We start from the raw sequence: 21,363 nt of genomic DNA, 5'->3' as shown, positions 1-21,363 counted from the left end.
CCAATAAGAACCAGGAGTAATTCCCTTTCAACTCAAACAAATCCGAATGAACAGCTGCACATAACGATATTTTACTCCTTTAAAAGGACAAACTGACTTTTGGACAGAAAGTAAATTAGTGTCATCTCCAGCTCCGTCAACATGACAGCGTTCATTGATTGAAGACTGGAGCTGTCACCAGAAATACACCGAGACAGTTGGCGGCGTGTGCAAATGGTGAAATTGAGCATCCATAAAGAAAACAAGTCATTTCCAATAAACGTTGTGTCAGCTGCCGGGCCCCGTGGAGGGAGGGGGGGTAGGGGGGGTCTGTCATGCTGTTGTGACTCAGCAGTCAGGAAAATGGCCGTGACACCGGGCACCATCCTCGACAGAGTAGTGGGAGGTAAGAATAACCCTGACACATGTAGAAGGCCTCATTAAGATGCTCAGTCCAGACGCAGGAAGTTTGAGTCCCACCATGGAACAACGTATGCGGAACATTGTGTTTTAACGCCTCATGTTATTTTTAGGGGACATGTTACCTAAGTACGAGCACAAAGGTACTTCTAGAAAAAAGTGTATTTCTTATTCAGTGTATTTAGTGGAATTAATTTACTATTATTGCAATAGTGTTAGTTGAGGCATTTTATAACGCATAGGCAAATTAAATCGTATATACTTGGTGGGTCACTTTCGTATAAAAAAACCTGTAGCGCTATTGACCCGGACACTGTTCACTTGGCATTATACCCCAAAGACTGCCCATGGCTGCTCTCAGCATTCCACCTTTTTAAATGAGTTTTTCCCTGTTAGTCTGTCAGGTGAATACATTAAATATTAAAAAAGGTATTTGGGACTAATTTGCTGGACATATGGGCCTGAGGCCAAGGACCGCTCGATTACATCCCACTTTTGATCTGGACCCGACATCTCCACCGCTGAGACACTTTTTTTTATCAGCTACAACTCTGACATAGAATGAGGCAGAAACCTGATTCATAATCAGTCAGGAATATATGCAGAAACTAATTGAACTCAAACTCAGGAGGCAGAACGCTGCTGGGTGAGAGCTATAGGCTGATGGTACCCGGCCTGCACATCCACGCTACTTTTAGATAATTAGACACACTTAAACCGATGAGTCGTGGCAACCCAAGTAACGAGTGTAATTTATGGGGCTCATCAACAGCGTTGACTCACCAGTTACTGCTATCAGCAAAGAGTCTGTGAGCCCATGTCACCCCTCTGGAGTAACGGCTATTAATACCCATACAACCCATGTAATGCAATCCCAGCCGAGGCAGTTCTCACTCAGGTTGACTGCCAGTGACTTCATGAACGGGACTCCGGGACACTTTAAACCCTGAACCTGACGGTGAGGCCACCTTCCAACAAAAGAAAGCTCTCAAACATCATGTGGGGCACATATATTTATTTTTCTCAAGTCATTTGCGGTACAAAATAGACCTCCAGGTAACAAAATAGCCACAACTAAATTGCAAACAATCAAACAAGCAACAATAAGCTGTGAAACAAGATATGCGCTTGTGAAACTATGATGGCGCTGATAGTCATGAAATAAGGAAAAATGACAAGACAAATCTGATAAATCAATGGCAATCTCATTTCTATTGCAAACTGATCAATTTGTTAATAGACAGTGACAAGATCAGCAGTTTAAGGGCCTTTCCTTAGTATATTTTCATATGCAGAAATAACAGGTCAGGCAATGCCTACCAAGGTTCTGTTTGACCAACGTCATATTGCTCATAGCAACTAAGATCAAATTGAATCTACATGCATGCAATGACAAAATCACCTTCAAACAGATACTGGAAATTGTTAGCGAACAAGCAGTTCTTCTTAGTGATGTCACTATAAATAAACGTTTACACAGAATATAATTTGGCTATCAAATATACAATGCTCTTTCAAAATAGAATAAAGTTTCTACAAAGCTAGTACAAATGGATTTTAGAAACATCTCTCCCGTAGTACCATATGTCTATTTACATGAAATACAAATGAACTTAATGAACATAAAATATATATTTTGCTGCTATTGTTTTTTCTAACATGCTCTTTTCAGTTCTGGAGGGTTTTCCCACACAAACAAAGCGTTTCACAATTGTAAACATAAATTCTTTCACATATACATTTATAGTTTTTGTAATTAATGCTAAAACCTTTTTTCTGACACATTCCTATTTACATATTTTGGAACCATACAGAGTTCTAATACGGCCTCACACTACTAAACCCTGATCTTTCACTTCATGAGATCTGCAGTTTGTTACGTAAAGCTAATTGTCAGTAAACCAAACGCAGTGAACATTCTCGAGTACCTGCAACAACCTGCAAAGGCAATCAATCTAAAGGACAATACTATAACGCTAGCCATAAAAAGAACAAAAGCTTATTACTGCACTTTGAAACGTTAGACATAAAACTTTATCGTACAGCTTGAATGTTCTACAATTGGGTCCCAAAGTTGCGAAGATATCTTTGCGAGCACATACTTTAACAAAACTTCAGAAAACCTATGCGTGGGTAACAATGTCGTCGTGGGTGTAAGATTTCAGAATTGCAAAGTGAGCTGTGGGCAGGTGAGAAGAATGAGAAACACAGCGAAGGCTTTCTGGCTTCGTGGGCCAACTGATAATTAAAGAGGAAAGTGGGAGTTGTTCATCTTCAGAGACGAGACACAAGACAATCAACCGTAAGGCAGGCAGAAGAGACAGAGCCTGCGCACCGTGAAGAAGACCAGCGAGGATTTAACATAAGCCGTATAAACTCGGTTTAGATTGACAGGTGTTTATTTAGCCATAGCTCTTCTGATTGTAGCGTAGCATTGGTGCGTACAGATTCCATGTTTTGGTCATAATTCAGTGGCAGGAGGATTGCATTCAGCATTCAGTATTCGAGAGGAAAGCTACAAGTAATTAATAGTCAACTTATTCACAAAAAAAGAAAAATACATAGGACACGTGAGCGTTTCAGTGCATTATCTGTCCAGATTCTATCTTCTATCTTAAAACTATGAACAATACGAATGAATAAATAATGGTTAAATACACTTGAAAAAAGATTAGGTGCACATAAGCAATTAAAACCTTAAATTTGTTTGTTTTTTGTCACATTGTTTACTAAAAGCGAGGAAAATGATATACAGTATTCACAGACACAAAGGAGGAGTGACGCAGCACTAGCACACACTTAGTGGAGTGAGGCCAGTCCTCGTGTGGGCTCTCTGCAGGCCAACCCATCATCATCTTCAATCTCGGGCGTGACCGAGCGCAGCCGTTCCCGGCGCACGTAGGACCGTCTCATTGGCAACATCATTTTTTTCTTCTACACAGCTGTCAGCTCCAGCACATTTAGAGGATTACAGTTGAGTCCGTAAACGTGGCGGGAGAAGAACGAGGGCTAGTCTGAAGCAGACCTCGGGCCCCCGCGCAGTTGTTGCCCATCCAATCAACATCGGACGAGAGCTCTCAACAAGCTCGTCATCATCAGCAGCACCGCTGTGGCTGCAGTGATAGTCAAAATGGAGTTCCAACCTACCTCACTCCCCTGAGGGAAGACAGGGAAAGAGTGGTGTTAAGAGCAAGTACGGGTTTGTCCGTCAGCCAGGTTTTGGCTTTTGAAGGAATAGTTTGACATTTTAGGAAGATTCATTTTTTTTTTCGCCTCCTTACGGAGAGTTGGCTGGAAAGATTTCTACTTGACGAGAAAGCCCATTTACCAAAATGTCAAACTAATCCTGTGTTGGACTTTATTTAGCTCCATACAAAGGAAATATTTTGTACTAATTTGCCAAACTGCCCACCCGTCCCACGTCCACCTTTCGTAAATGTTTTTCGTAAATTGTCGTTATCTACCTTCATTCAAGATTTTATTTGGCAAATTTGGCATTTCTACAGTTTAATAACGTCCGCCACTGTGAACGTAATTCATCAATAATGTATATAAAAGATTGTGTCCTGATTACTCTGGATATTCAGCATACACAATCTATGGCCCCCTTGAAAACGTTTGATAGTTTCTGTGATTCATCCAGAGCAAACAACACCTACGGTGTCGGGACAGAAGTCGGAATTCTGACAAACAGCAAAACCCGAGGGAATCAGCTACGACTACTTTGTATCGCTGGAAACCAGATGCGAAAAGCTTTGTTTGTATGTAACTCGGTTGAACTGACTCGCTAGTCCGTTAAAGAAGCATGTGTAGAATTATGCATCAGATAGAGTTAAGCGCCCCCCATACCTTGCCCTCTGGGATGCCAGCTCCGACAACCAGCACCAGACCACAGCCAATATTACAATCATTCCTATGAAGGGGATGGAGAGAACAGGGTGCTCAGAAGGATGGGTGAATCTCTGAGGAGGGAATAAAAACAAACACAAGGACCATGGGAATGAACGGAATGAATGGATGGATGGATTAAAGTATCCAAATGATAAAAGCACAGGGAAAAAAAGATGCTGTGACAACAGAACAAATGGACCGACGCTACACATCGCTAAATCAAAAGTGTGACATGGTCTATGGTCGTGAAGTAAGGCGAAAGGTTGCGATGAAGTCATTTATATTTCCTGTTAAATAGACGATGCATAACTTTAAGGTGACGTACACATCAACTCAACTTGAGTATGTGTGAGCAGTCCTGTGTTGCATTTGTTGGCTGCGTGTGATGTTGCGGTGACAAAGAAAGTAAGTGATGAAAGTGATTTTTGGGACATGCATATTGTGGCATTTTATTCTCTGTATTCTCATAGATTGTTTTTATATGTTTGGCTAAATTTGTTATCGTACAGGCTGAGAGGACATGGACATTCAGAGCACAAGGACAGCGTCAGAGACAGGCACGGGTAGACAGTTTGACACAACGCAGAGACATCTCATCACGGCTGTGGTAGACAAAACAGAGGTGTATTCCTGTTTAGATCTGTCTTTTTGTTCGTATTTTAAGGTTTTTGGATGCATATTTTCTTTCCTTGGAGGCATCGGTATTCAGGATTGGTATTCATTCCTTTCAGGACTGTGTGAAAATCAACTTGTAAAATATTGAGCTGGTCTTTGTGTGGAAATGCAGTTAAATCCACAGATTGTCCTCGAGTTGTTGCATTCAAGCGTCGCATTGTGCCGCGTTCGCAGACTGTGTCATTGAAAAAAAACAACCCAGAGGACAACAACATTAAAGGAAAATTAATTTGATACTTTTGCTTCTTGCCTTGAGTGTCTTGGATTTTCCCACGAGAGCTTAAAAACACATCAAAACTATCAGTGCTTTCAACATCGGTGTAGCTGGGACTTCAGTAATTGTTTCAATTAGCTACGTTTTATTTCACAGCAAGTTGTCGTTCACACAGCACCTTATTCAAATGAACAGAAGGTAGCCTCAAGCTAGACAATTACAATATCCAAATGAGCAAACAGACTTATTCTCTAGACCAAGAGATGCAGGCTTTCTTGGCTTGAATGCCTGAATATAATTTAGCAGATTTTGTGTTTATGTCTAACAACAATATAAAGGAATTGCTGTCGCATAGACGTTCGAACACAGGAACAGCAGAGAGGGAAGGTTTCCCTGCTCAAAGCACACAATAGATATGGGCTGACAGGCCAGGTCAGTTCATATCCAAACGTATGTCGCTACAGTATGAGACACAGAGAAAGTGGGTTAACAGACACAGGATACAGTAGGTGTAATGTGAGGTGTGTTGTATGTTAGTTGACAGCGTGGGTGCAAAGAGAAAGTGTCATCAACCTTGTCGCAATGATAGCAGGGAAAAAGCTCAAAAGCCTGCTCTACAGACGCTTAAGGAATCTAAAGTCAGAAATGGAAAGTTACAAACCTACATTAATCCCATCAGTTTCTCTTTTTGAAACTCACTGTATATTACTGCATTATTCATGGCTGTCCCTCACCTGAGCGCCCCCTGACAGCTTCTCCAGCTCGGCCTTGCAGCGCTGCAGCTCCTCCTCCAGCTCTGCTCGCTCCCTCTGACTGCTGTCATACAGTACCTGCAGCTCCTGCAGCTCCACCTTCAGACCGTTGCACTGGAGGAAGACAAGAGCTCAAGATATATATTATAGCATATAATGAAACATGTTTTAGAGTGTTGGGTTTTTATTCATATTTCTAATCAGCTACCGCTGTGTTCCCATGTGCACCATACCTCTCTCTCAACCTTAGAGGCCTTCTCCTCTGCCTGTTTGAGCTGCTCCCTCAGGGAGAAAATCTCCCCCGTGCCTCCGTTCCAGCTGGTTGATGTCACTGGCTTCCCGTCGAATGAAATATTCTTCTGGATGGAGGCGTCCACCAGGCGACAGTTAATGGACTTGGCCATGGTCATGTAACTCTCCGTTATGACCTCATCCGAGCCGGTCCCCATCTCCTTCCCCTCCGTGCCTTCCTCCCCGTCTTCCTCTTTAAGTGAGAGGTAGACACTGGAGCTGGACGAAAGGAGTCAAGGTGAAGAATACAGCGTTGACTTTCTGTTTCAGGTGAATTAGGTGAAAGCTCAGAAATCGGCTGATCATCTGTATGGTCAACGGCAGAATGTGGTTGCTATGTTATTTGTCTGATGCCTTTTTTTCCATCTTTTGTATGTTTCTGTGACAGATATTCCACCAAATGTAACTAGTCATCCTTTTAATAGGACAACAAGAACATCAATTCATTCATTTTGACCAATCAAACGATTAGTTAGCAGTTAATTTGTTATTTATAACATGTCTGAAAACAATGAAAAAGGCCCATCGCAATATAATGGCTTGTTTTGTCTGACCAACAGTCTCAAACTCTTTTTTTGTGTGTCATGGAAAATACATTAAAAAAATATTAAGTCAAAAAACATTTTCAAAAAAAGTCAAAAAAATATTAGGTAAAAGAAAAATCAAGAAAATCATGGAACTATGTTTAAATGTTTGCCATTTTTGCTTGAGTCGATACATTTGAGGCTTTTTTTAGTCTTTTGACTCTCTGTTTCCCTTCTCCTCTTCCTGCAAAGCAGTGTGGAACTTCTGTTTGTAAAAATGCTAAAAATAAAGTTGGCTTTAACAAGATCTTCCTCAACAGATGGAGTAGCACCAGTTCCCCGTCTGCTGAGGAAGAAAAATACATAACAGCCTCTAAATAGATCCTGTGTGGGGATTTGGCCTCAATCATAAACATCTTCCTATGTTTCTTTTATATTTGTTCTTGAAAAAAAATGAAAAGCTCAAGCCGAGTGGAGCTGATGAAAACCCAGTACAAATCCAATAGGTAAACATGGGAATGAGAACAGGTTTTTTTTTTTTTTTAAATGGACCTTCAATCTCAGAATTGTTACCGAGGGATTTTCTGTGAATCTAATTTTCACATCATATGATGTGTAATCCCTCACAAGATGTTGTGAAGTGATTAAACAGGTGGCCTAGCGGCTTTTTCTAAATGAGACATGACGTGAATGTCTGTGGTTAGTGTGTAGTATTCCCCCGGGTGTCCCCTCCGGCGGAACCAGTAAGCACAGCTGATGGGTCAACAGACATTGACCTCTCACCATGTCCTCTGTCTCTGCAGCAGCTGCAGCCTTTCGGTGAGGCGTATGTTGTCCTCCTTCAGGGTCTGACACTCCTCCCTCAGCGTACGGCACTCCTCCTTCAGCAGGTCCATGTCACCTGACGGAACAGGTCATGGATGAAGGCGTTAATGTCACCGGCTGAGTACGGGATATATTAGAGGAGTAGCTTGCGTTTGAGCTTACTTGAAGATAATTAGATCGAGAAGCTTGATATCACACTCATGTGTGCCTGTTAAATATGAAGCTTAACATAGTGACTGGAAAGGCCTCTTATGGTCATTGATCAAAATGTTACAAATGGTTTGTTTAATCCTTACAAAGATATGTATATAAAAAAGGTATATTATATAAATATTACTCACAATAATGTGGGTCAGAATGTACTTCTTTGTGAAATACATCGGTTTCCTGACAATTATATAACGTGAACTCCCCTCCCTCAGTCCCACCCGGGGCTCAGCTGCAGAGCCCAGCCATGATATCATGTGTGTCCCTCCCCCTCATGACTTCATGTCCCTGGTATCCTACAAGCACACACACCGCTCCCCTTGCAGGACACAGTGACCACATTTGTACCTTGAAATATTTATTAAACCTCACATATGATTTATGTGCTTGGCTGTGAGATGCTAACCTGGTGTGAGCATCGAATGAGAACATTCATAGCATCGTGCTTTGTTTTCATAATATCAGCAACAAAGACCGGTCGGGGGCTGCGGTCATCCGCATGGTGACGATGTGCTGTGCCGCCTAAAGCGATGGTGCTTCATGTAGGCCTGCCGTAAAACAACGGGCCCACTTCACTCCATCACTCCTCCCTGGCATCCACATGTACCCATCTTCTTTGTGTTTTTCTCCTCCTGTTACGACACTCCTCGCCCCCCTCACCGTCTCTCCTCTCGGCCTCCCTGCGCTGGCTCTTCATGCCGATCTCTGCCCTCAGCGTGGTGATCTCCAGCTCGTACTCCTGGGTCTCCTCGCTGAGGCGCTGCAGCTCGACCCGCCGGCGACACAGCTCCTCCTGCAGCGAGGCGATGTCGTTCTCCCTCTCGGCCGCCGCCTCCTCCGCCGCCTGCTGGAGCAGGATCACCTCCTCCTGAGCGATGCGCAGCTCCTCCTGGGCCTCGACCAGCTCGCTCTCCTTCTCCTCCTCCAGGCTGTCCATCTCCTCCTGCACAGAGCGCAGCTGGGCTGTGGGGAGAGGAGGAGGGCCATGTGGGCCGAGACTGCAGTGTCAGTATGGATGTGTAAATGTGTGCGTGATCTTACGTGTTCTTGCATGCGTGTGTGTGTGTTTATGTTTGTGGGGGGGATGTAATAGCTCTAATTTTCTTAATTAGAGCTATTACATCTGTTTTTTGGTATTGTGTTGTTTTTGATGTGTGTTTTATTGATCACTCAAGATTGAGTGAGATTGTGTGAACTATTTCGTAAAAAAAAAAATGTTTAAACAATTAGCTGAATAGTTGCAGATATTTATGGTTTTCTTGTTGTTTACATCCATCATACTTATGTAGCAATTTCCATCTTGAGACCGTCCTGTACATACAAGACGCAGGTCCTGTTGATCAATGTTTACTCTGTAATGGCAATTCTTCTTGTTTCTGGGGACCAGCAGTAGTTGTTGTCTGTTTTCTTTTTTTTTTTTTTCAAAGAACTTCACTTCACCTCGCAGAGCTTTATTAGTGTCAATACCTTGTAGATTTTGGATCTGCCGTGTGAAGGCTTCAGCTTGATGGGCACTTGCCAGACGCTCATCCTCCAGCAGTCCTGGTGGAGAGTGGAAGTGGAGAGAAGTGGAGGAGAAGGGGGGAGGACAGGGGAGTGGGCAGAGAGATAAGAGGAAATGTCAGTTCAGCGAGCCAATAGAAAGATGACAACTTGATAAGCGGTTCAACCTTGAGGCATGACTGAATGACACAGGCAGTTCTGTGTGTCTGCCTGTGGAACACAACATGAACCCCGACATTCAGAATCAGTATTAGATTTGCTAGTATGTCACTTTTATAAATATCCAATAGACATAAAAAATAAGATGACGCACAAAATGACTGCACAACAATAAATGCACTAAGAACAAATGGGAAATAAAAACACAATGAAACTAACAATCATCATGATCTTTACTTCCACCTCCCCGATGTCATTCTCTGGCCATGTACACTGGGGACCCCCCCCTTGCCCCAACCCCACGCAGCAAACAGCTGCCATCAGCATGCACAGCTGAGTCGTCCCAGTGGGAGTGGACCAAAAGAGATCTCTCGTCGTGGTGTAGGACACCCAGTCGGGAAGCTTCCCTCAGCCTGCACAGCAGTTGTCTGAGGAATGCCTCTACTCTGCCAAACAAACATCTGAGCTCAGCACGCCATGTCTTTTAGTGTGACGCAGAGTCATAAATACACACTCATAAATATGCTAACACACACACACATACACAGTGAGTTCGGTGTAGCACCATACCCAAGGCCTGACTCATTGCTGGTGTCCCTGGACGTTAAGCTCATCATTTCTAAGCAATGAAGTGATGCTCCGTTTAGCGACCCATGACGAGGGACTGTGTCAATGACCGCATGCATGCATTCATTCTTTCACTTATTCAACTAGGTGGCGATGTACACAAATTGGTTTGAGTTCAAACCGGATCGCATTGTGGTCACATGTCGAAACACGTTGGTCTTATAATAAAGTTGATATTGTGTTAATATATAAGTGTTGATGAAGTTCTTCAGGATTTCCCTTTTTCGGTGCACCGTGGCAAAAGTTTCGCAACTGCGGGATCAATATCGACGATATGCAGAGAAAGAATCATGCATTTAAAATATATTCAAAATAGAAGTTTCAGAACGGCAGTATGTGTGAACGGGAGAATGTTGACATGTAGTTTAAAGCAACCTTAGATGTCTGAAGTCTGGGAAGCTGCAAATAAATGCATGTTGATCCACCGTGGTGAAACTGACCTGTGTATATCGCACGACGTGTCCACTTTGTTGTCAACAGTGTTTATGCTGCAGATTGCATTAAAGTCCCACAACATGATTAAAGGTTAAGGGACATTGTAGTTGTGGCTAATTGAACAGAGACTACTACCAAAGCGTCAGGGATTCCCAGGATATTCCCAAGAAGCGTTTGAGAGGATTTCTTCTTTTTGGGAAAGCTCTATCTTCTTTAGTTCCCTGTGATTTTTTAAGGTTCCCACATCACACAAAGGGGTGGGGAGTAAAATAGTGTCGTCTAATAATGTAATATGTCTAATAGTCATTGAGAAAAGCAAAATGTACCCACAATGACAAGATTTAGGGTATGTGAAAGATGTCTCCATTTGGTTCCATGTGTTTTGTTTCCAGGTCAGATGACTGTTGAATAAAGGGAAGATTAATGATTCAATACAGAACAAATAGAACACTGTTATTTACAAGTCTCACCTTGCAGCTCATGGAAGGTCTCCTGGTGCTTGTTGGCGATCTCTCTGGCATCGTCCAGCTCCAGCAGCAGTTCCAGCACCTGGGCCCTCAGCTCCTCCAGCTCCTGCTCCTCCGTCAGTGGCTCCTGCTCGTTCTTCATCTTCCCCTCCTCCTTCTCCTCCTCCTCCTCCTGAGCTCTCTCTTGGTCCATCTCCTCCTTCTCGTTGTTCTCCTCCAGCACGCCTCTCTCCTTTGCAGTGATGTTGTTGTCCATGGTGGGGCTGCCCTCTGCTTTCAGATCGCACGGGTCATCTGATGAACAAACGGCAGCGATATTAAAAAGGGATGCCCGATAGCTGAAGAGAGGGAAGGAGGCGAGAGGAGATTTAAAGGCGTTTGAATTCAGTCATTCTCTAAACGTGACACAGACTGGGGTTTCTTTTGAATCAACAGCACCATCTTGTGCTTAAAGCGGGTTCTTTGAACACCAACATGAGATTAGAGGCGAGCTTTTCAAAGAAAGGAATAAAGCTCTCCGTTCATGCTGGGAAGAATACATTAAATGCTGAAACATGTGTCAATTATTTGACACTGGGTGGTTTTTAGTGGACACGTCATTAATACACAGCGTGGATGGCAATTAATTACAATGTTAAGTGACATTTGTATTAGATTCCTCTATTGAATCAAAATGTTGTGACCAGTAGGTGGAGTGAGTTAGCTGCCACAATGCGGTGAGAGGGGGGGAGGTGGGCCTGTGTGCTGAGGCAATCACAATGACTCACCACTCAGCACTGCGACTCCGAGTCCATCATAACCCGAGCTACCACTCATAGTAAGACGTGTGACCAACACACATCTCTCATGGCTATTACACTTTGTAACGTCATGTGCTCGTATGCCAGCATTCTTTTGCTTTTTGCTTTGCTTTCCTTGTTGTCGACGTGGGTCCGTAAAGCCCAACGAGACGTTGTATACGATGGAGAGCAATACTAATAAACTTGATTTAAAATCTCATTTCACTTGGAAGATGCAGTTTTTCTCATTAGTAAAATGAGATTTGCTGCCAGGCAGAAAAGACCAGAGCTAAAAGGAGATTATATCCGCAATGTTAGTTTGTTCTTGGGTGCCGTTAGACTCTGACGGTTAGAGGTTAAAAGATCTCAATTCCTACCTCGTCCCTGGAAATTCTGCTTATATCACACACTGGCCTGCATTTCTCTTCATAACAAGTCCAATCTCAGAAATAAATAGAAGTATAGCATCACACATTCATTTTGGAGTGTTTTCCCGAGGGCATCCAAATCTCTTTCTTTGTCCAGAAAGCTGTGCGGGGATGGGAGAGAAAAGAGCACGTACAGATATGAGGAGGAGGAGGTGCGGCACGGGGACACGTTGAAGTATTAACTAAAGATCTACCTAATTAAAAGGATGCCCAGCGGTGTAATCTTTGCTCAGGGGACGCTGCCATCTCCTGTGGTAATTATTTCTCTCCCTTGTTGTTCCTCTCACTAAATGTAACCATTTCCATCACAACAAAGCATTGGCAGCATATTATCATTATATCTGATAAGACATTAGCAGCACGCTGCTTCCTTCATGTCTCTTAATAATGTTAATTTAAACAATGCAACCCCTAAGAGGCATGTAAGAGGTTTCAAGAGCGCTGGGCTATGTTGTTGTTAAACTTTGATGCTGGTGTAATGAGTTACTCGTAGAGAGGAGAGCTGGAGGAAGCTGCGTGGCAGGGGAAGGAGCTGGAGCTGCTTGTGTAGCCCGTGGCAACTGAAAGCCATCAGGGACAAAACGCCCTCTGAATGTCACTTATCCGAATCCTTCAGGATTTCTGACTCTGCGCGTAATAGCTCAAGCCATTTGTGCTTAGGTTTGATAGATGTAGCATTGAGAACGACAGTGCAGGTTTTTTATACACGTTGAGAAAAATGTTTAGGATCTACGTTGATATTATGTACAAAAAAATTCCTCTCAACTGTTATCAACTTCCCTTTGCAAAGGATTTAACCTCTACCAACATATTGTTCTGTGTCCAATCAGCAACTGTGTGAATCAGTGTTGGTCCTGCTGCTTATTCTCAACAGATTGTTAGTCATTTATGTCCTTAAGGAAGTTTCATCACCTCACCTTGTGAGTGAATGTCAAACACACAAAATCAGCTGCAGGGACACCTGTGATCAATCCACCGCGTACTTGGCACAGCGCTGGTCTTTAGTCACGCAGGGATCCATTAGACATGGACGAGTCCATGTCTAATGGATGAGAGTCATCTCAAGAGCGGTGTTAAAGCCCCCCGGGGAGGGGGGTGGGCTTTATCTGGCCACGGCACATTCTTTTGTAATCAAACTGCGGCAAAACACATTGAGTATTTCATTCCAAACATTGTGCCACTTTAGAGATGGGAGGAAACAACAAACAGGAATCACTGTTCTGCATCTCAGGATACCTGTCTGGCATTGAATGCACGCGTTAGTGTGGCAACAAAAGCCTTTTATTTGATTTCTGATTTAGTGTTCAGTGATGGAGTGTGAGGATTTTTTGCAGACAGAGGCAGGCTAGCAGAGGCGGTTATGTGGGACAGAGCTGCTTTTACCTTGCACCGGGTACACTGCAAACTACTGCAGTTTCACTAGTACGTCTGCTTATTCTGCAAAAAAATCAATCCTGCAGTGTGATAGAGTAGAAAGCAATTTCTGCAAAAATCAGTACGTATTCGTTTGATCAACTTTATAGACAATCAAATGTAGAAAATAGGTCAACAATGTGCATCTACTTTCTCCCCTTCTGACTGCTATAGTTAAAAATCCGATTTCTCTGTATTAAAATCTGATTTCTCTGTATTGAGAGCAACATCTGGAGTTAAATGGGGTGTGAAAGAAAATGACGGCACGCTGAAACCGGAGCTGGTGGCTTTCGACACAGATGTGATGTGACACGGTTGCTTTGTGCTGAAGCAGGCTTGTAAATGGGATTTGTCAGACAGGTGGTGCTGGAAGTGTTGATGAGTGCTACATTTTTGTAATTTATCACAAAATGTTTTGTGAATGTGGGCGTATGTGCTTGTACTTGAAGCTGTGAGTGACTATAGACATATATATATATATTATACAGTGGCATGCAGGCTTATGTGTCAGTATAATCTCCTAGGCCTATTTCTGATATGCTTATACATATAAATACATATATATGTATGAATTCCAGGGATCTCAGCATCTGTGTAGGAGGCCATGCATAATGCACCCCTCCACCCCAGCTTTGAAGCCAGCTCAGCACTGATTTTGTAGCTTTTCCCTTAAAACCGGCACACTTCCTCGCCAACACGTAAGTCCTGGCAGGGAGGAAGAGTCGGGGGAGACTGCGCAAGAGCAAAAGAGGGGAAGGATGAAAAGAGAATTAAAGAGGTACTGAAGAGGAGGAGTAATGAGGTGCCCAAGGGCACTCGAGCTGCTCACTTCCATATGAATCGATGTGGAAGGACTCGGGTGGAGCAGCACGCTAGTTCATCTCCATGGTGACCTCTGCAAACCAACAACCCAGGGCTGGAAAGTTACCATGGTGATAGAGCTGTTGTTTTGCTCTTGCTTAACCTGTAAATCCTTCTGTCTGCCTTTAGCTTTTTTCCCACAGAGCAACACAAGCGTTCCTACCAGGTGTCACCCGTGAAGTCCATATGGAGAAGCATCATATGAGTTTTTCTGACTTCAAACGGCGTGAAGCTCAACAGCTTGAGATGGGGACCGAGCCACAGGGGATCTCGTGAGGTTAAAGCGGGGTTATCTCTTTCTCTCTCTCAGTTCTTTAAGGCTGAAAACTGAGGAACAACAGCAGCAGCAGAGGAGGCAGCAAGAAAATGAACCGGAACCATGAGCACCCAAAGAGTTGAGTTAATGAGCCTCTCTATTATTTAAATTGAAAATCCATGTTTGCACTTTAATAGTGAGATAAGAGAAAGTGGGTCAATGGAAACGAGAGACGTCGCAGAATGAGCTGCAGTTCTGCTTCATTAGATGAACATTCAAAACGTGCATGAGGTCAGATTTCTTTATTCCTTTATGGAAATAAAAAGTGTCTGTGTGGCTGCGAGGTGTCGCGTGCACGCGGGCTTGTTGCGTAGCTGTTCCATTCAGGGACATGAATGGCGACGGAGAACAAAGCATGGAAACAAGAAGCATTTGATCGCACATATCAGCGCCTCCCACCTGATAGCGATCTCCACGGAAGGGATCACTTCACTTAAATCCCAGAGGCAAGAGGGAATAGCTGCCAAAAGTGAAATGAATAAAGACCCAGAGGGAGAGAGAGTGCGCCCTAATGACAGATTTAACAGGGGGAGAGGGAGAAGAAAAGTTTTTTTAGAAATCCATATATACATAACCCTCGGGGAGGGAGCCACAAGGGTTCCTGAACATTCACTATAGTCATTTGAAAGTTTGAAGAATTTTTCCATTATGAAACCAATCGAGAGAAAATGAAATAACATGTGGCGCACTCAATTCCGCTCGCGGCCTGCAGAGTGCCTTGAAAGCCTGAAGGATAATGGGGGGGGGGGGGGTTGGGGTGTAATGGGGATACGGTGCTGCTGAGGGCTGAGGGGATGAAGGGGTGGGTGAGTAAACATGCAATATTTGTTTTCATTTAATGGGCCGTGTTAAACACTGACGTTTTAATCTCGCGCTGTTTTTCTCCGAAAGTCTCTGCAGTGTCCAGGATTTCTAACTTTTCTGTTTATTAGTTCAAGAGGGCTGATCTCTGGGAATAACACTGCTGACTTGAATCTCACAACCACAACACAGGAGAAAAGCAAGAGAGGACAGGGAGAGAAATGTCGTGTGGGCGGACGCACCGGCAGGTGCAAAGGTTGGTGTTTCTATGCGTGCGTGCGTGTGTGTGTGTGTGTGTGTGTGTTGGAGGGTATATGTGGGCGCTGAAGAGAGCAGAGGATTGCGTTTGAAAGAGGGGGGATGAGATATTGAGTGGGAAACGCAGAGAGAAGGTTGGAGGGAGATATGGCTGGTGAGTCGTGCAAGTGGGAGGAACAATATGGTGCCGGTCGGTTGGAAGACACACAGACAGCTTGCCGATGTCAAATCGGTTTCTGGTGTTTTTTCGATGTCTGCATGAGAACATCTGTATTGCGTGTTTGTAGTGGCAAGTGATTTTAAAGGATTTTTTTAAGAACCCAGACTACTGTTTAAATAACTGACCTCAGCCAGGACAAAACGAATGCAGTTTAATCCTTTTAGATCCGCGAGCGATTTAAAAAGTAATCCCGTTGAATCTCTTTTTTTTTAGTTTGCTGTACGTCTAATACTTTAATGAACAGGATTCACGCTGCGTTAAAGACCCTCGCCGTCGGACCACGCTGACGTTGCAGCTTTTAAAAACACATCTAAGGCTGTGATGAAAGGAAAGATAACAGGAACAACCTTGTTAGGGAGGAAGATTTTTCTCCGGATACAGCATCCATGTTAAGAGGGTCAATACGCAGGCGTCAGCATAATAAATGAAATTACCACCGGGAACAAAAGTGGTTCAACAAGTCAAAGGGATGGAGGCCCCCCGCCAAAGGCTTGTTATTGAGTCCCGCTCTAGGACAGTACAGGAAAAGGAAGCCAGATCCGGGCAATCTGTCTGGCTGGACGGAGGCTTGTTGACCTCTGGTTCTCTCTGAGCTCCTCCACATCGATAAACATCCTCCTAACAGCGTCCCACCGAGAGCAGCTCTGTCTGCGCCCCCCCACCCACCCACCCACAAAACATGAAGGAAACACACTCTTCTCCCGCGTTGTGACGCACAAACACGAGAAAACATTCCAGACATCGCTCCCTGGAACCAGTAGCACATGTAGTCGTGATTCTGTGAGGGTGCATTGTGCCGAGTAATCACAGAGCCACACTCAGGGAGGTGAAGTCACGAAAACACCACATTGGCTATTCAACCCACTATCACATGAATACACAATCATTAATATCAGAGCTGAGAAGACGTCTGAGTTTAACGTTTAAAAAAAAAATAAACCTGAGTGCTCCACATTGCATCTCCCATCCTCATAACAGCACGTGCAGCACAGCTGACCAATCATAGGTTATTTCCATATCTGGTATTACCTGGCAGCATGTCGCCTCCATCAAACCTCCACGGATGCCACCGCCGACAGTGAAGCTCAGTGAGTCAGTCCGTCATCAGCTCGACCACAGCTCCTAATAAAGACGACCCCCCCCCCTCCTCCTCCCCCCGCACCCCTCCCCTACTCCCTACGCTTCCCACCACCTGACCAGCTCTCTCCATCTCCTCCTCCGCCTCCTCAGTTCAGCGCCCCATCCCTCACTTCGGAAGTAAACAGAGACGAGCATCGTCTCCTCCACCACCATTTCACCTACACACACACACACACACACACACACACACACACACACACACACACACACGCAGACACACAAATCCGACTGCACAAAATGGTAAACACACCGCGGTAAAAAAAAAAAACACAGCTGCACAGACCTGTAGAGTCCGAAGCCTCCTCGATGAGTGGAGGTAAACGCAGTCCATCCATAGCTGCAACACAGAGAGGGAGAGTGGGCGAGAGAGGGTCAGAGGCTCCACGCGCCCACCTCAGCTGCACGGCGAGAGAGAGAGAGAGAGAGAGAGAGAGAGAGAGAGAGAGAGAGAGAGAGAGAGAGAGAGAGAGAGAGAGAGAGAGAGAGAGAGGGAACTGGGCACAAGTACCCGCAAACACACGCTTCGATGCACGTACGCGCACTCGCACATAAGCAGGCTGCACCTCGGGACCCTTCAGGGAGGATCCGGGGAGCTGAAGGCTGAGCTGCGGAGCGTGGGAAGAATGCCGGGAGGGAGGAGGGGAGGAGGAGCAGAGGGGAGGCAAAGATGCCGCTTTCCAGACGTCTCCCCTTGAAGCGCCCCCCCTCCATCCGTCAGTCCTACATATTATTTTATATTACCACTCTTGCTTCAACTTATCCCTTCTTTTGAGCGCCCCCCCCCCCCCAAAAAAAACACAATTATTTTGTCCCATTTCCAGAAATCGAATTGAATACTGAGTTGAGTTTTCCCTTTGATATCAAAGACCTCACCGAGTATTAAATCACTCATAGCTCCAGCGTGAAAGAGTTGGCAGACAGTAAGTCTCCGGTGGAAGGCGACGATTTAGCAGCCAAATGGTAAATCTATCAATATTTTGTCACCAGCTTGCCTACTTCCTCATAAATAAAGCTAAGCTGAATATATTTGACAACAAACCAGTGATTGGGACAGTGATTGGGGCATCTTTGGGTTTCAGTGAGTTAAATCACAGTATTTAATGTGTCATTAGTTGGAGTCCCAGTATTATTATAAATATAAGGTTGTAATATAACTATTACTTAAAAGGAGTTCATGGTTATGTCTGTTAATGTTGTCAATATTTCCTGCTACCCTAACATCACTCTATATCCATTTCTACAGTTTTCATGGTGTATTCTTTTTCATGTTGCATTTCAACAGCATCTGTTGTTGAGTGATCGTATTGTTTGCTAAAAGATGCAGTTCTAGAATGAAGCTATGCAGGGTTCTAATGAGACCATGCTGGCATCCGGACGATGACAGAACGCTGATCACAACCAAAATAGACTTGAGATTTATCTGCAACAAACAGGTTTCCAAAAAGAGTTCACAGAGGATTGAATGCACGCATTAGTGCAGGGGATCACAGCACCAAAGCAGATGCAAATAGCGTCTTTTGCTTATTCTTTTGTTGTTTCCTGCACACACAGAACCCCTGTGTATGTTGACCGATAGTGAGGTCCAAACAAGCTGTCGTAATGGAGGCTCACAGCTAGCACTTCAGTTTACTGATCACTTCCCCTCTGTTGTTCATTTCCTCCCCCTTGCTGGCTCTCGTTCTCTCTCCGTATACCGCTGCAGAACAGTGGCTATTTCAGTATAAACAGCATCTGAAACACCATCACACGCCCTCCATTTTCATCACATCCTTTCACACACGAGTCTTTCGGTCTCTCACCTCTTTATTTCTCAGCTGCAATCACATCTGGCAACTTCTGGCCAGCGGGCCTACGTAAGGAGCAAGAAATGCAAGGTGTGCCATGAAACTGTGTGAAAATATGCCAGCGTAGAGAGAGAGAGAGAGAGAGAGAGAGAGAGAAGGAGGGCCTGCACCGCTCAACCCTTTGCTGGCCCAGTTGGAGGATATTTCTTTCACAAAACCGTCAGAGAGAAGGAAGTGAACTCAGATGTACAAGCACACATACGAACGACACCTGAAAGAGGAAATGGAGAAAAAAAACGGAAGTTACTGTCATGGAAATAGAAATAAAAAGGAAGTCAGAGTCTCTACATGCTGTTGTTTGTACCTGTGATCATCAGCAAGTGATAAAAGGAGCTTGGTTGCAGGGCAGAACGGGCGCAGGAGGGTACAGATAACAGATTAGATCATGGTCAAACAACAAAATAATTCCAATAGTTTGCTTCCCTGTTTTGCTGCTTGTTTAAGTACTTCAAGGTTCTTGTTGAATGCTTGGTTGTGCGACCATTAGTCACCCATTTCTTTTCCAAAGGGCCTACAAATGCCATTCAAAGCAAGAAGGGTAAAAGATGATGGGTTTGCTTATAACACAGAGCCGTCCCTCAGAGTGTGAGGTCATGTGCATGGAATCTCTCCACTCATACTGTGGTCTTTGTTTTGTCCAGATTGAAAAAGTCCTACGCCCACGGCTGCAGTGCAGACCTCAGGAATGTGTGCCTGTAATTGACAAATAACTCAAATGGAAACACACAAAGAGCCAACAGTTGCTTAAAATATTTGCAATGCTGTGTTTTTCAACATGCTCCATTCATTTGAGTGGAAATGGTGGAGCGGTTGAAATGGATTTGCCCAAAAATGTGGACCATAAAAATTATTATTTGTTGAATTTGTGTGTTTTTGAATGAATTCATTTCGTTGAGAGCCGCCAACAGGTTGACATTTATACTTTTAAGTAACATGTATCAGATGGAATATTTAAAAAAAATGGGACGGATATTCCCTGGGCAGGTTGATGTTAAGCATGAAAAGGAAATACAGCAAAAGCAGACAAACATCTTTTAGACAAATAGAGCCACCTTCAAGATTAGAAACAAGGTGAAGCTGCCAACTACCTCAGAATGCCAAATGCCCAATTTGTCTAACAAATCGTGACAAACCTGGGACGGGTAGTAGTGGTTGTTGTTTCCAGGTGGCAGTGGGAGTGGGTGAATAAATTCCTGAATAGAAAAGAAAGGAGGCCTAAACGTAGACACAGACAGACCAGTGGTCCACATCATACATGGCCTGAACAAGCTTAAATAAAAACGAGTTCATGTATGTTGATGGACAACGATAAAGTAAATAGTTTTTCAGACAACCAAATGACCAACGCTCAAAGCAAAAGCACCATATATTGTTGAACATCTCAAAAACAACTGTACCATTTTAATGGTTAATTGCTTGTCCAGCTGCTTGTAGAACCGCTGTGTGACTTAATTTGCTTGGATGCTCGTTGATACACCGGAAGGAACAACAGGCTGTATAATTACTCTCTTGTGACAGTGTATCATTGTGACTGTCAGCTGGCCATGTAATGGAACCTCTGAGACATGAAAGAAACGCAGTCACCCTACAATCCTGTTTACACCGAGGATGTCAGCCTTTAACTCGCAGCATCACTGTGGCACTCTGTGGTTGCCTAGCAACTGAAGGGAGGAAGGTGCGTTTGAATTAGGGCATTTTAAGAGGTGATTAATACCTTGGTGATAAATGCTGCCATAAATCTGGAACTTCCCACCGGCGGTTTCAATGTATTGGCACTGCAGGTTCTTATTCTGGTCACAGACAGCGTTGCAGCGCCACTGCTGCAGATCTTGTGCTTTCTGAGGCCTCGGCTCCTGGCTGGATGCAGGGAATATTGTTATGCTATGGCGCGTAAGCAGAGGAAGCGAACATTTCCATGACACCATAAACAGGAAATGAGAAGGGCCCAGCGCTTCCACAGGACTCTAAATCAATGTGGGAGTCGCCAGAGAGGTCATAACTTTCCCATAATATTAGCAGTTCATGCACTCAGGGACAGGAACACACAAACAAAACTCACATATGTACACATACAACAACATTTCAAACCATACATGTTTTATGGCAACCATACATTTCAGTCTCTCTTTTGAATAAGGATGTGTTCCTCTGAAGCAGAGAGCGAGAGTGAAGCTGCGGCAGTCCTTTTGGCGGCCTCCTTCATGCAGGCCCCGTCCCCTACGGTCGCCATGCCAACCAATGTGAGGAGGAAGCTTAGCTGTGGAGCCCAAGCACATTTGATGAGGTCCTGGGATAATTAGCAGCTCATTATGGAGCCGAGTGAATAGGCCATCA

At 44.2% G+C, this 21,363-nt stretch overlaps 1 protein-coding gene across 1 annotated transcript; it reads right to left on the bottom strand.

Moving 5' to 3' along the window:
• Positions 1-1,396: 1,396 nt before the first annotated feature.
• Positions 1,397-17,797, bottom strand: LOC120809129 (uncharacterized). The gene is made up of 10 exons (XM_040162747.2): positions 17,694-17,797; positions 17,469-17,522; positions 10,973-11,263; positions 9,246-9,320; positions 8,439-8,741; positions 7,530-7,647; positions 6,165-6,441; positions 5,914-6,045; positions 4,249-4,361; positions 1,397-3,555 (listed from the first exon to the last, which is right to left on the bottom strand). The coding sequence occupies exons 2-10, from the start codon at positions 17,518-17,520 to the stop codon at positions 3,543-3,545; spliced, it is 1,374 nt and encodes a 457-aa protein (XP_040018681.2). The 5' UTR covers positions 17,521-17,522; positions 17,694-17,797; the 3' UTR covers positions 1,397-3,542.
• Between the last annotated feature and the right edge of the window lie 3,566 nt (positions 17,798-21,363).

This window comes from Gasterosteus aculeatus, chromosome X, assembly GCF_964276395.1.
Source record: "Gasterosteus aculeatus chromosome X, fGasAcu3.hap1.1, whole genome shotgun sequence".
In the NCBI taxonomy this organism is placed as follows: domain Eukaryota; kingdom Metazoa; phylum Chordata; class Actinopteri; order Perciformes; family Gasterosteidae; genus Gasterosteus; species Gasterosteus aculeatus.
The sequence above is the reverse complement of the archived record's forward strand: the minus strand, read 5'-3'. Positions and strand labels throughout refer to the sequence as shown.

Excerpts from the sequence above, each read along its gene's own strand:
- LOC120809129 (XM_040162747.2), bottom strand. The coding sequence starts at position 17,520 with ATGGATGGACTGCGTTTACCTCCACTCATCGAGGAGGCTTCGGACTCT. Across the intron at positions 9,321-10,972 it reads GACCTTCCATGAGCTGCAAG|GACTGCTGGAGGATGAGCGT; the intron begins GTGAGACTTGTA and ends ACTCTCCACCAG. Across the intron at positions 4,362-5,913 it reads AGCTGTCAGGGGGCGCTCAG|AGATTCACCCATCCTTCTGA; the intron begins GTGAGGGACAGC and ends TTCCCTCCTCAG.